This window comes from Centrocercus urophasianus, unplaced genomic scaffold (assembly GCF_019232065.1).
Source record: "Centrocercus urophasianus isolate 14NV4802_14NV808 unplaced genomic scaffold, USGS_Curo_1.0 seq_12, whole genome shotgun sequence".
In the NCBI taxonomy this organism is placed as follows: Eukaryota; Metazoa; Chordata; class Aves; order Galliformes; family Phasianidae; genus Centrocercus; species Centrocercus urophasianus.
In genome coordinates this window covers 43,308,983-43,323,894 of record NW_024884364.1, presented here as the reverse complement: position 1 = coordinate 43,323,894, position 14,912 = coordinate 43,308,983, and the positions used below count along the sequence as shown (strand labels likewise).

The following is a 14,912-nucleotide window of genomic DNA, read 5'->3' as shown; positions in this document are numbered from 1 at the left end:
GTACTCACAGTGGCTCAACAGTCCTGATGCAGATGCACTGAACAAGCACAGCTGAAATCCAAAGAGGGCACTGAAACACTCAAATTTCTTTAATATACCAGGATCCTGTGAGCACCAGAAATACTGCATTTTTCCATGAGGACTTGTTACAATTGTTTTTGACTCAGGGCCTGGTCTTAAACAATGCTTAGCCAAACTGAGCACCGAAACCTGAATAAAACAGTTTTTTAGCCAGTGGCTTAGCTGGCTGTATTGTCACACATTAACAAATATATATGCTCATATACATAAATACACGAAACCAAATTCCACCTCCTATTCAGATATTTAAGATAAAGTTCTCACTATCAAAAGCATGAATTTCTTCTTTTTTTTTTTTTTTGATAACAAGACAACTCATGTTTTGACAATCAGCACAAATTCAAGTGAAGGCAAAAGGTAAAAGCACCCGAGTTGCTTTTTTTTTTTATGTTAACCCAAGGTACCCAGGCAAGCCCAAGAATGTATCAATGTCAGCTTGCTGACAATATATCTAGGTGAACCATCATAAAAATGAGTGTTTTCAGTAGAATTTTATAGCAAAATAGTGCACATGAATTTTCTCAATATAGCATCTACCCATTTTGGAAGCAAAAAATGTAGACTTTTTTCTTGCACATCATTCTGTTGGATTTTTCAGAAAGCAAAAGCTAAACTTATTTACACATTGTAAAAAGCAGTTTCTTTGCTTTGTGTTTGTAGTTCAATTAACAGCAAAATATCTTCCTTGTGTTATTTTTACAAAATAAGGAAGCCAAAACGCCACAAATTCATCTTTTCACCTTGCATACACAAGATACCATTAAAAGAAAGCTATTAAAATATTCAAGCTACAATTAAGAAAATCCTAAGAGAAAGATATATTAAGCTTCGTGACAGTGAAGAATCAGACAGAAAGGAACATACACCAGAAAATTTTAATTGAAAATACAGTAGGTTGCCTGACTGAAGCATCAGCTGCTGTCACTGATTCTAGCTCTTGCAATCATGACTTCTCAGTGGCCATCACTGACAGGATCTAAGCAGAGTTGATAGGGCCTGGCAACTTCTGAACAGAAGAACAGGCGAGGCACTGAGACATAACAGGCCTCATTTATCTTTTGATCTTGTAACAGTCTCACTTTTGAATCTGCTAAGCACCTACTATCCTACTATCTGCAATCTACTATCTATACCTACTACCTACTATCTGCTACTACCTACTATAAAGCATAGTTCCCGGCCCCTTCAGTTAAGGGGCTAATAAAACCCATTGTATGTTTTCTCAGGCACTTCCAAAACTAGCCCAGGCATTTAAAAAAACAAAAACAACCACAGATTTTTGTTCTAAAGCATTTTCTGAGGTTATTGGTAGAAGTGGAAAGAAACCAAGAAACCAAGATAATTCATTCTGGGCATTTGATCTGCTGTAAAATGTAAACGGACACAAAAACAGACAGCATCTTTTTCCCCATTAGATCTCTGTAGGACACAGTAGAAGAAAAGAAAAATGTGTACATTTATTATCTTTGTTCCTAAAAAGCCAAGCTATACAACTTCACTCTCTTACTTCTGTTGAAATAATGAACAATTACATTTGTGCCTTCAAAAAGATTCTTTCCAGAGAGGGTCAGTAAAATGAAATTAAAACATCAAGTTGAACTAACACATAAACTACCAAGTTAGCAATATTCTTGTGTTTGCACAGCATCCTTTCTCCAAAGATCCCATGCTACTCTGCCAAGCCTTGCAGTCCATTTTGTTAATTATGCTGAAGAGTTTAAGGCCTCTGCTCAAGATTGCAGAGCTGGAATCAAAACCAGCCAGGACCCTCTAGGAGCTGTGTAGAACCTCAGTGACCACCCAAGGTTCTGTTTCAATGCACAGGTAAAGCCTCTTGGATCCAAGTGTTCATCTAGAAAAAAACCTTAACAATCCAGAATTCATATTCAAGATTTCTGCCTCATAAAATCCTATGATGGATACAGATTGAAACTATGTCTTCTGAAAAAAAAAAGAAAAAAAAAAAGTTCTTGCAGATTTGACGTGCTGTCATGTTTTTAATTTAGGAGGGGGGAGCTGATATTACCTGGAAAGTTATGTTTGCCTTATGTCCAAATCTTCCAGAGTTTAGCTGCTTTTTATCTTGCTGTGTTTTTAGAAATCAACACAGATACTTGAAATGAGATCATCACTCCTAGTCGTATGTATAACCTTGTAGAGTTTTGTAATCTCATTATGAAGATTTCCAAATACAGAGAGGGTACCTGAATATAGCCTCATAAAGCACCATGTGTAATGAGTATAACACCTATAAAAATTATATAAAGCATATAGAAAGTACTGAGCTGGTGCACAATTCCCTACTTCTCCTAGGGAAATACAGTTCCTAAGTTGGCAGTGTTACTTTAAGAAAAATAAATGAAAATAAAAAAGCAGCAAAGCCCCCACGAGAACACCAACATTCCTTGAATCCCTTTTTGTCTCTTTGAGGGCTTACAGAATTCTTCTGGTTTATGACATTAGAAAACGGATATGAAAGAGAAAGAAAAATTATCTTTCAGGTAACTCTTCAATTTAGTTAAAGAGACAAAACCAATATCTTTGTTGCTGGTATCTTCTCAGTACAAGTCCTACAAGTGATAGCTGGCAGTCACCACCACTAGCACACAAAACTGACAGTATGAATTGAGTATATGCTGGCTGGGAGGTTGATGGAACAATCTAATGTTTTGTGTCTGCTGTTATGCTCTCCAATGTGTGCTTTTATTAAAAGACACTTTTAGGATGCTCAGTATAGACAATTATCAAACTACCTGGGGAAGAAATATTTATTTCTTCATACAGATAGAATCAAGGCATTCCATCCCTAACAGTATCACTTACCTTTTTCATTCACAGGCTACCAAGCACTACAGAATGCAGAGCTAACACTACATCTGTACAATTAATTCTTCCAACACTTGCTGTTTTTATAATGACACAAATTCATGACAGCATATACGAATTACAGGCAGCAGCTTGCCATCTTGCCAAAGTGAGCAGATTCATTTAATGCCCATCTTTCTTTTCCAACACACTACAGTTGTTAACGTTTTTACACATGTTTTCATTTGGATAAAGAAACATTACCTGTAAACACCATTAGCACCTCTGACCACGTAACTAGGTCACCTGTGCCACTATATGTGAATAACAACTCTATTGCAAAATCAATAGGAAATATTTTCATCATTGCATACACTGGTTTTCTTAGAATCCTATCTTTGTGTGACAGAATAAAGATGATAAAATTGCCTTAAATGGAAAAATGAAAGAATAAAAAAGGTAATAAAAAAGAAACATTGTAACTTTCTGCCTCTCACTGGCAACATGAGCTACAGAGGCTTTGGTAAACCTGAGCTGAAATAAGCTTTCAGAGATCTTGGGAGCCCTTTCAATTTTGTCTGTTGCAAAGATCTCAGGAGAATACTACACAGCAATGAATATCTGCACTGCTGAAAATAGTAATTGACCGTAAAGGAAGAATTTGGTAGGTAGATGTGGAATTATCCTGAAATACATCAATACAATTGACTTTTTTTCTTTTCACTAAGGATTCCAAATCAATCACTAAATCAGGATGTAACAGACTGTTTGAAAAACAGAAAAAAACACGAAGACCAACAAATATCCATTTCATAGAAATGCATACTTTTGGTTCAGGTTATTCTTCAAGGAAAGCTATAAAAAGGGCAACCCACTACCATGCTTATACTGTCCCAAGCTTAATTACCAAACATGCTTTTCACCTGCAGCAGTACTGGCCCACTGTAAGTGAGAGAACAAAGTCCATGTCCCATTTCTGGCCTTTTTCCCTTTGGCTGCTGGGGCACTGGGTGGCGGAGGTGATAGTAACATGCTCAGCACCTGGAGGGAAAAAGTGCCGCATGTCCCACACCAATAATTATGAATCCTTAAGTCTACCGGAGTCATTGAAGAAGGAATGGCACTTTAATCCCTCGTTTAAATAAGCGTAGCCACTTTGAAAATGTTTGATTACTTTGCTCAATTTCCACATCTAGAGACAAGAAAAAAATCTTCATTCATTTGGAAAGACAAAGCTGATAATCATCATTGCCCTCCGTGTCCTCAATCTGTTGCAGCTGGGCAAGTCTCAACAGAACTCAAGTAGCATCGCCAGCATTACAAACCAAGTAGCATGGCCAGTACTCACTTAGCATCATCACTTGACACTTTCACAATGTAAATGAAGAATAAAGCATTCAAAAATACTTCCAAGAAAGAGATAAGAATGCAACTACCCTCTCAATATGTTGGGAAAGCACACAGATGTACATACAGAACATGAAGAATTATTTCATTTTCTTACTTGGCTTTACTTGCTCTTCCTGTGCTATTCCAGCATCATCAGAATCAGACAGTTCCTTTATGAAGTTGGAAGGAAACATGCCCGTCTTTCCATTAAGGATACCTTCCCACCAGCCCTCTTCTACCTGCACCAGAAACAAATTTTTTTAAAATTAAGAATGTTGTCACACCATTAATACATAAATATCAGAAATCTACAGAGAATAAACAGCATGAATGTACATTTAACTCTAGAAAGACATACAAGGAGATACTGAAATAATTAATGATACTATGATCAGAAAGAAGAAATACTTCCCAGTTGAACACCAAGAGAAAGTATTTAAAATTGACAAACTCCTTCCTGTGTAACCCATTCAGGCAGTGTCGTATAATGAAATGACAGCCCTTAGAAATCAGATGCCTGTAGGTTATAACGGGACAGCAAGGAATGACTTATTAGATGAATCAGCCTAAACGCATCCTTGACAGATACATATTTTTCATCAGTCAGACACTGCTCATTCATCACAGAAATGACAAGGGAGGACAGCATCAGTCTGTGAAACATCAGGCTCCATGTGTGACCCATCTCTTTCCTGTCCCCTTTCAAAGAAGAATTATCAAAATGGAAAGTTGCATTTTAAGGTGAGTGTGCTCACACGTACTGTCAGAAAAACAAACCAACCCCACATCTTAAACAGAAATTTATTTTTATTGAAAAAAGATACTCTGTTTCACTAATTAGCAAAATATCAAGTTCTTAGAAAATGAATAATGCACGTCATTATATAACGCAAGGAAAAATTTCCTCAAACTACAGAGGAATGGTTGCACTTTTTTTCTACTCAGCTACACGTACAATCCTACTGTAAAGGAAACAGTTATTACTTCAGGAATATGCTCTGTGTTTTTTCTCCTGCTTCATCATTTTTAGCACACTTCTTGTCCTTCTGTGTTGATAATTTGTTTTAATTTGAAAGCAGTTCAGCCTAGCACAGCTATTCCATTTAATCTCATTTACCTGCCCATGACAAATTTTCCCTTTTTATTTCTGATGCATCAGTAATATTAGTGAAGTCAAGCACCACTTTGGGAATAATAGCTATTATCTTGCTGATACTTCAGAGAGTACAGTACATATAAATCACCCATGACTTGAATGGGGTGAAGGTTTTTTTACATGATGGTCTCAAAGTCTGTAAGCACAAATGCTTTCTTTTTTCCCCTCCAAAGTAAAGAAACACAAAACACAAACAAAACTGAAACTGTATGATCCGCAACACTTGGCCGTCTCTACAAATTATGTCTTTAAGTATCAATATATTTATTTATCTTTATAAAATAAACATGGCAGAGACTCTTTGAGCTATAAACTTTCTCTGATGCGCTGCTCCCAGATGGCTCCATTGATTTGAACTAAACATTAAACAGAAACTGCATTAGCTGATTGACCATTAGATCAAGCACTGTGGAATTACACAGCTCCCGAGACCCCTGCTTTGCAAGCTGTTGCAATTGCTTAACATAAGGTGATCTATACCACTCAGTTCCATCTTTACCTCAAGTAATTTTCTCCTGCTTACTTCTTCTAGGGTATCACTTCAGTTTTCCTGCAAATTAACATTAGCACTCTTGATGCAGTGTATTGATGTGTGCAGCCATATGTATATGTATAGAAATACACATACACAAAAATCAAAAGATATCTAAATTGGATGCAAACAGAGCATTCAGTAGTTGCTAAGCTTTCCAATTGATACAGGAATGAATAATCTGAAAATACCATATTGTATTTAATAATTTTACAAATTCAAAACAATTCTGAATTAGCCAGAACCAGCTTCTTTCCAAATGACATTAACAAGATATCATAGGCCCAGACCAAACTGCATCTCCAGAAGATTTAATAGGAAATTTTCATTAAAAGCACCAAAAGCTGCAAGCATTATTAAATGCTATAGCTAAATGACAGAATCTTTTATCAGTCTCAAAACATGCCAGCTAGAGATTAATCCATGTAATAAAAAAACCCCTGGAATACCCTCAGGATTTACTCATCCCAAATTGGGGCAATCCATTGCCATACGGTTTGAAATGTCACTATAATTCCCAGCCAATAAAATCTTACAAATGAAAATCCATTATTCATGGCGGTAATCCATCTGGAGGTACAAACACTCAATGAAATTTATTACTGAACTATTATAACAAAGTGCTCTCGGGATTTACGTATCTGGGTCCTAATTTATGCTCATTCACGTGCTGAACAAAACAGGAAGATTTGAGTACTAAAGTGACTAGAGTCACTAAACTGGAAAAGAAGGTCTAGAATTCATAGCATACACATCAAATATAAGCTCAGCTTGAATACAAAGATTTTGTTTCAAAGTTAGAAAACCAATCATTCCAACCTGCCCAACGTAAGTGGCTACAACATCACATTTTAAAAGCAGCAACACATGGAAACTGTCTGAAAACGCTTCCTTAGTCTGTTTCGTGTATTTAGGGAGATAATACACACACGTGCCTGCAACACAGTCAATGGCAAATGCGAGGCAGGACAGATCCAGTAGCAGACAGCTACATGCTTTCCAATGACTGAATGGGATGGAATGAGACATGAACTACAACATAAACAGAGGGTTGTGCACTTCTCAAGAAACACTTTCCATTAAGAAGCCTCACTTCTGGGATTAGAAGGGAAATATAGTCCACATAATAATTATGCAACACAAATGTTCTGTCAGTATCATTTGGATTTTATTTTTTTTAAACTTTAAATGAAGGAAGTATACTTGTATCATGTTTTTAATTGAGTCTCATTTAGTAGACATTGTTTCATGTAAATGCATTTTTTTGGAAGCTGTAAAATAAAAATACAGTTGAAAGTCTTTCAAATTTTACTGATTTCCTTTATTAGAAACTGAGTGCTTAATCAAATTGTGCTTGTTATAGTTACTTTTACTTTGAAGTAATAAAACTAATATAAGTAACAAATGATAATGAAATGCTCAAAATAGTTACTGTGGAAAAGGACAGAGGAAAATACTACAGAGAATTATATGGATGAGACACTCAGACACACAATTGGAAGTACTCAAAAGGGTACAGATGTGCTAGGACATTTAGCTTCTTGAAATCAACCTGTTTTCATATATAAAGCACAAAAAGAGAAGATAATACGACATAGCATAATAGTTTACTTCAGACTGTGAATAGTTTTATTCTTCAAAGTCATGTAACCAAAGAAAACAAAAGCAGTTCAGTATGTAAACAGGATTCCAAGATTAAGGATTAACATTAAGATTTCCAAGAGGAAATGTTACCTCTTTGGTTTTCTCTTCATGCTCAATATAATCAATGTCAAACACCTCTCTTTAAAGAAAGAAATGTTAGAAGGCACATCAGCCTGATCTGTAGTGCCCTGAATTTAGTTTTTACAAGCCTGCAAGCACTCCTCCTTTCAAGAACTTGGCACTTATTCAGGACAGGGTAGTAAAAAAGAGTTGGAATGTTTTGGCCAACTATCAGTGAATGCTTGTTGGAATATCTTGGGCTGATACAACTATTTGCTTCCACTTTGCTGTGTAATTAATAGGCCACAGTTGTTAAACAATTAAATTGTTTAGCTCTTTGGAAAATTAAAACCATTAAACATTTGTTTTAAACAATTTAAATGTTCAGCTCTTCGGAATCGCTGACTTGAAGGATGTTTCCAATGAACTGTATTCACTTATTCCACAAGATTTTCCACTTCAACTTTGCCCATTAGGATTTAGCACTAATAATAGATGACATGGCTCACCCTAGGGGAAGCAAGGTGGAAGGCTTTGAGTCAGGTAAACTTTCAGGAGAAAGAACATTTCCCTGGATATGAACTGAGTCCTTCTGTGCTGTTAAAATTAAAACATAGTCCCAGGAATAAAAGCAATGCCTGAAGCAGGTAATAAGAAGGATCAGAAGCTGAAGATCAACAAAATCTATTCTGCTTAGAGAGAAGCAGAACACAAAAAGCAAAGAAACAATCCTCCCTTATTTCCTAAATTCTGAAGGAAGATCTTCAGCTTGAAAAACAGAAGCTACATTAAAAGGAAATTTATAGAAGATTTCCACACAGTGAAATAAATTTAACATATTCAAAGCCAATGGGAAAAGATATTTTGTAAACAAGGCCTCAGTTGAACATAGCTCTTACAGTACCACTTGATGCCTTGTTCTGAGATGCTTCAGGAACAGTCATATCCATGAGATGCTGCCCAGTCCTTGGAGTTCTGCTAATGCACAGCTTGAATCTGTTCAACAACACTGGTGCAAAAGGGAAGAACTGAAAACTGCACAAATTGTTGTATGGTGGGATTCATTCAGTCTCTGAGTTCTTTATTTTACAACATCAAAACGTTCCATGGGTTTTGTTTTGCTGTTATTCTGTTTGATTGACTGTTTAACATAATTTTCTAGGTAGGAAACTCAGGGACAGAGAAACTGTCAGAATGTACAGAATGACCTTATACAGAACCACAGGTATTTGCACCCTCAGACCCACAGGAGTGTTGTCCATCACATAAACTTCATGAACAAGAAATAGTCATACAAGTCCTTGCGAGCTACCTGCTGGGAGATGATCAGAAAAAAAAAACCACCTTTCCACACAATGTCTCAGAAAAGCAATCAAGAGACTTGAAACTTCAGCTTTCACTCCCAGCTGCTTTCTTGTGGTATTCTGAAATTGTGGCACAGACTGTTTCTTGTCACTATTAAAGAGTTCCCCTTTCAACTCTGCAGCTGTCAAAATATGTTAACTGTAGGGACAGTCCAGCTCAATCCCCAGTATTCACCTTGTTCTTGGAAGTGGGTCAAACCATTTTATGACATTTCAAAGAAAAAAACACTCACCAACCGTGCCCCAAAAGGAGCACCTGATCTGTAAAAATTGAGTCTGCATTTTTTATAATTTCAAATGAGTTTTTTAATAGGATTTTATCATGTAATATATAGCAACGTTAATTGAAAGTCAAATAATAAGCTCTGTGTATTACAGAACATCTCAGTTAAAGACTTATTTGTGAGTTTAACTCCATGTATTACACTTTGCCAAAAGGCTCCCTTCTCTGCAAGATGAGGCGATGAGGTACTGCCATACATAGCAGTACAATGACAGAAAAATTCCAAATGAAAGCAGTCTCAGCACTGTTGAATGACATTCCAAATGTCTCTACTTCAATGCTGCAGCTTAATTGTCTAGCATCCTTCAGAAATCTAAGGGTGAAAGTCAACTGGAATTCAGCTATTTGCATTTAATGAGACAATTAGTAAACAGTTGTATTTTGGCACAACTGTAATTAGTCATAACTAATCAAGTATGAAAATTACAACAAATAAAAAGCTATCAATCACTCACTAAATGTGAACATAAACAATAAAGAAAATCATAGAAACATAGACTGGCTTAGGATGGAAGGGATCTTGAAGATCATCTGTCTCAAACCCCCTGCCATGGGCAGGATTGCCAACCACCAAATCAGGCTGCCCAAGATCCCATTCAACCTCCCCTGAATGCCTTCAGGGATGGGGCACCCACATTCTCTCTGGGAAGCCTATACAAGTTCCTCATCATCCTCTGAGTAAGAAATTTCTTCCCAACATCTAACGTAAATCTACCCTGTTTCAGTTTAAAGTCACTCTCCCTTGTCCTATCACTATCTATCTGTGCAAAAATTCAGTCCCTGTCCTGCTTGTAAGCTCCTTTCAAGTAACAGAAGGCCACAAGTAGGTCTCCTTGGAGTCCTATCTTCTCCAAGCTAAACAAGCCCAGCTCCCCCACCCTTTCTTCACATTTGTGTTCCAGCTCTCTGATGATCCTTGTGGCCCTCCTCTGGATCCACTCCAACAGCTCTGCATCCTTCTTCTGCTGGGGGCCCCAGTACTCCTGGTCAGGCCTTACAAGAGCAGAGTAGAGGGGAACAATCACCTCCATCTCCCTGCTGCCACCCCTCTTCTGATGCAGCCCAGGGTACTGTTGGCCTTTGGGCTGCAAGTGCACACTGCTAATTCACCATTCACTCTTACTGCCACTCTCTTACTGATGCAGTATGCTTACTGATGCACCACGTTCTGCTTGCAGCAGTCCTGGGAGCTGTGCTCCTGAGGGGCTGCTTCTGTAAGTGCAGGGTATGATGCCACTGCTCCTGGCCCTGTCCCTGCTGCATCAGAGCCACTGCCATGCAGAAGGCAGTGACGCCCAGTAGCTCCCTGCGGACAGGAATTTGGTTGCCCCGCTGAGGCAATTCCTTGCTTCAGTGCAGAATGTGATACACCAGAGCTGTCCACCTGCAGAGAAGGATTGTTAGGGGTGGTTTTACTCCACCCCAATGCTTCTGCCATTAGTTTCAAATGTATTTTTTATTTAAATCTGTTCATTAATGTCTCATGGGTATCAGTCTCCGTAGTAATGGGAAGCTCTAGTTTAACCAGAAACATTTTTATCTACTGTCATGAATGTTTGATCTTATTATAATTAATTTCTATTTACTAGAATAAATTAGAAGAAACTGTGAACATACAGCCTTCAAGGATATTTATCTGGTGACATTATAAACCCCAAAGCAAAATTCACACTGTTTTTTTTAGCAGTTCAAATTCTCTCAGAAAATAATAAAAAGAATTGTCCAAATCAATTTTTAAATGTATACAAAAGGTAAGCCTAGATTCTCAAAAGTTGCACTTCCTTTTGCTTCAATCCACTAGATTGAAGAGATTGTAGAGCCCCAAACCATTTCTACCACATTGGGAACTTACAATACCAATAGCATCTACCACTACCACAGACATAAAAGCGCTTTAAAAAAGTTTCTTATTTAACCTGTTGGCCCCAGGAAGAATGACATGCAGCAGCCTTAGATGCCACTACACCTCTGGTTCTTCATAGCTCCTTGAAACAAATTTGAAAGAAAGGAAGCCGTCCTCATGGTTAGAATGCCACCAAGCACTATTAGTGCAAGCCATCCTCACTGGGGGCTGGGTAAACTTGGGCACTGGTGGAGCCAGCTGAGAAGATGGCTTGCATTCCCTTCTGCCAACCCTCTTCTCAAGTAGTAACCTTTAAGAGGAAAAAGGGAGAAAGCTACATCTGAGCACCTTACACTGCTAGGGAATCTCAGCTCCAAAAACTGCATATATTAACAGCTAAGATTTTTCTCATTCCTTTTTAACAAGTGTCTGAGCAGAACTCTTCTCTTCAAATATGAACCCAGATTAACACACCCCAACAGGAAACAGATTTTCTTTGCAAGAGGGAAGCTCTAATGGGTTGTCAACTGTAAGTGACATTTTAAACACATCTTTTGCTAAATAACAGCATAAAGATACACAGACACACTATTTTGATCTAAACAGTATTTGTTCTAGTTTGCCAAAACTCAGTTAGGAATATAATTATTTCCAACTAAACCGAAATCCATAGCAATCTGAAAAGACCGTGTCCATTTAAAAGCAATTAATTCAACTGATACCATTTTCTGAGGGAAACACCACAGCATGATTTGGGCACTTGAAAAAAAAATCTTCAGACATTTTTGTAACTCAGGAAGCTCTTACCTATCTATTTATTTATTTATTTTTTAAATGTCTCTCACATCACACAATGTATTTATCATTTGAAATAACCTCTGGCTGACAATTTAAGAACACTGTGAATGACATTCCAATGCAATGATCCTTTATACAGCATATCTATAAGCAGAAGGGTAAACAATAAAATGAATATACTGGCTGGTGCAACTTTTTACATGAAAAAAGAAGTAACAACAAGGCATTCAACATCAACTGTTCATTATGAACCACAAAGGAAAATAAAGATCATATAATTATACATTCGGGGGTAATTAGAATCTTTTCTCTAAATTCCTTTATTTTCCCTCTTCCACTTGTTGATCTAGTTCTACCTAAAAGAGCCAATGTCCTGAGTTGTATGAACGTGACAGATGATGCCTAAAGCACAGCACCACCCAAAATCAAACCCAATGTCTGAGAGCGCTGTCCAGACGCTCCTTGAACTCCAGCACTCCGGCCTGTGCCCACAGCCCTGGGCAGCCTGTTTCAACCCCCAGCCGCCCTCCCCTGACGCAGCTCCACGCCGTTCCCTCGGGCCCTGTCGCTGTCACACAGAGCAGAGCTCAGCGCTGCCCCTCCGCTCCCTGTGAGGAGCTGCAGCCGCCGTCAGGCCTCCCCTCAGCTCCTCTGCTCTGCGCTGAGCAAACTGACAGCCTCAGCTGCTCCTCACACGTGTATTTTCTTTAACTTCAGAATGAGCAAATTGTCCATGTTTTTTTTTCAATAGCAGCAACTCAAGGCACAGTTATCTGTTTAAGACTGCCAAGTCTGTAATCAGTAACCCAAAATCATGCCTGCCCTTAACTACAAGCATGCACACACGGAGAGAAAGTTTCACTTCCCATGTTTCTACAGCCTTCAACACAAATATTTGCAGTCTGATCTGGTTTTAAAGAAATGTTATTTACAGCTAGGTTGTTCAAATTTCTAAGAATACTAGAGATGCACTTCATAAGAGAAATCTAGCATCTCACACAGATTATTTAACCATATGAATAATTATTCAGAAATAATTCTAGGTTGGATATGATGAAGTGGTTTTTATTCCACTACTTTACTCTTGAAAGGCGTAGACTTAAAACTTCTAAGTAGGGCAACTGAAGGAAGATGCTTGTGTGGCCATGTGAGGTCAAACGCACTTTAAATTGCGTAATGAAAAGAGCTCATGTGCTACCAGGAAGCTCATTATAACATCAGGTTTATATTATCTTCAGATACACTCTTAAGTATCTTACAGACTCAAGACTCTACATTACAATCCTGCTCACAGACAGAATAAGGTTAGTTAGTGACACAGTGCCTGGTTCCAGGAGAGCAATGTGCAGAGCTGGTGTGTGCAGCTGGGTTCAAGAGAAAACAGTGAACACCAAGCTTCACATTCAGATGTGCCAATTTACTTTCTCATCAGAAAATACTCAATGTCATGAAGACTGCAGTAGAATTTATATTCTTTTATAACTGATTTCCAAAATGGCAGAAGCAGGAAGAACAAAACTAATTACATACCCTTGACAAGAAAATATTGACTTATCAGCTGCTGAGTAACAGAAAAAAAAAAATCCTACAAATAAACATTGCAAGCTTAAACTCACCTGCTATCAGATGCTTGAGCAGACTAAGCTTTCACATCTCTAAAGCTAAGTGAATTAGGACTAAATAAGCGTTGTGGTGCAGACCCCCAGGCATTCTGTGATCTCAGAGTATGCATCCACTATATTTTTGCCTTTGTGCAAGTGCAGTGAGCTGGGACATTCAGGCACTCCCTGACCTTGTTCCCTGAATATTAGACTGACCTGAGAGGCATCAGGACCGTACCATCTGGGAGTACTGGAACTGTATGGTTGAGTGGAAGTTTCAGGGTTGCCTCACTTGGATTGCAGCCAGAATGGAAAGTTTTCTGACTCAGTTGCCTCACAGTCCTACAAATAATGGTCTTAAGCAAAGAGCCCTTTCAGCTCTCAGGATGGCAGCAGGCTGTGATCCTTGATCTTACATGGACTGGAACTATTATCTGGCATCTAGAGATTCATTGCTGACAGACATCAACGAAGCAGAGCCCTCTTTGGTGCACACCCTGATCATCCACTAAGAGCTGGCAGAAGGGAAGGGTGAGTAGTTCACTGGTGTGGGGGTAAGCCCTGAAGTTTAGAAATTGAATTTAGAAACATCCTTCCAATACTCTTTAGTAAGTCATACGTGAAATCTGCCACTCTTGAGCCTTCAAGTAAGTCACTGTATTTGATTGTAGGAAATCCCATTGGATTTCTGTGTTAAATTGGCTGATTAAGTGCCACTGGGGATCATACAATTTGGTCTCCCGATTCATCATAAAAAAATAATAAATAATAAATCCTAAATTCCTGCTAAGCCAGAATTGACTGAAAATCTGTATGTACAAATTGGCATTGTTGGCAGGATGGCAAAGAGTATCATTGATTACTTACAGAGGCATGGTATGAAACTGAACCCCAGCTTCCAAGAAGAATGAACCCGGAATGACTGGTATGATAGGAAAGAGGCAGAGAAGCAGCTGGATGCTGCAAGTGGTTCTATAGAGATAGGGAGATATTTTCAAAATGCTAGGTTTCTATCTAGATGTTAACAAAACTTAAAAGAAGCAAGACCAAAAAATGGAAATAGAAGATAGGAACACAACTGAGTCATCATTATCTTTAAAGTTTAACAGCTACAAGAACAGTCACAAAAACAAAGGGAAGAATTGCAAGACCTCAAGTAAGACTGCATAGTGTCACAAGGCATTAGATCTGCTCGTTCAAGCAAAAGTTTATCAGTAAACAATAATACCCTATATTTTTATATATATGTGTGTGCATGATATAGATATATATATATATATATATATATAAAAATATATATATTTACTTCTACTTTGTCCTTAAGTACTACTGGAAAAGACTTTTTCATAAATACAA

The 14,912-nt window shown here is 37.9% G+C and overlaps 1 protein-coding gene across 2 annotated transcripts in view; it reads right to left on the bottom strand.

Moving 5' to 3' along the window:
* SH3KBP1 (SH3 domain containing kinase binding protein 1) overlaps positions 1–14,912 on the bottom strand; it is a 217,869-nt gene that overhangs the window by 89,087 nt on the left and 113,870 nt on the right. For both annotated transcript variants that reach the window (XM_042809914.1, XM_042809915.1), the window contains one exon: positions 4,391–4,514. In XM_042809914.1, coding sequence (XP_042665848.1) covers positions 4,391–4,514 — 124 coding nt within the window. The remainder of the gene's footprint in view (positions 1–4,390; positions 4,515–14,912) is intronic.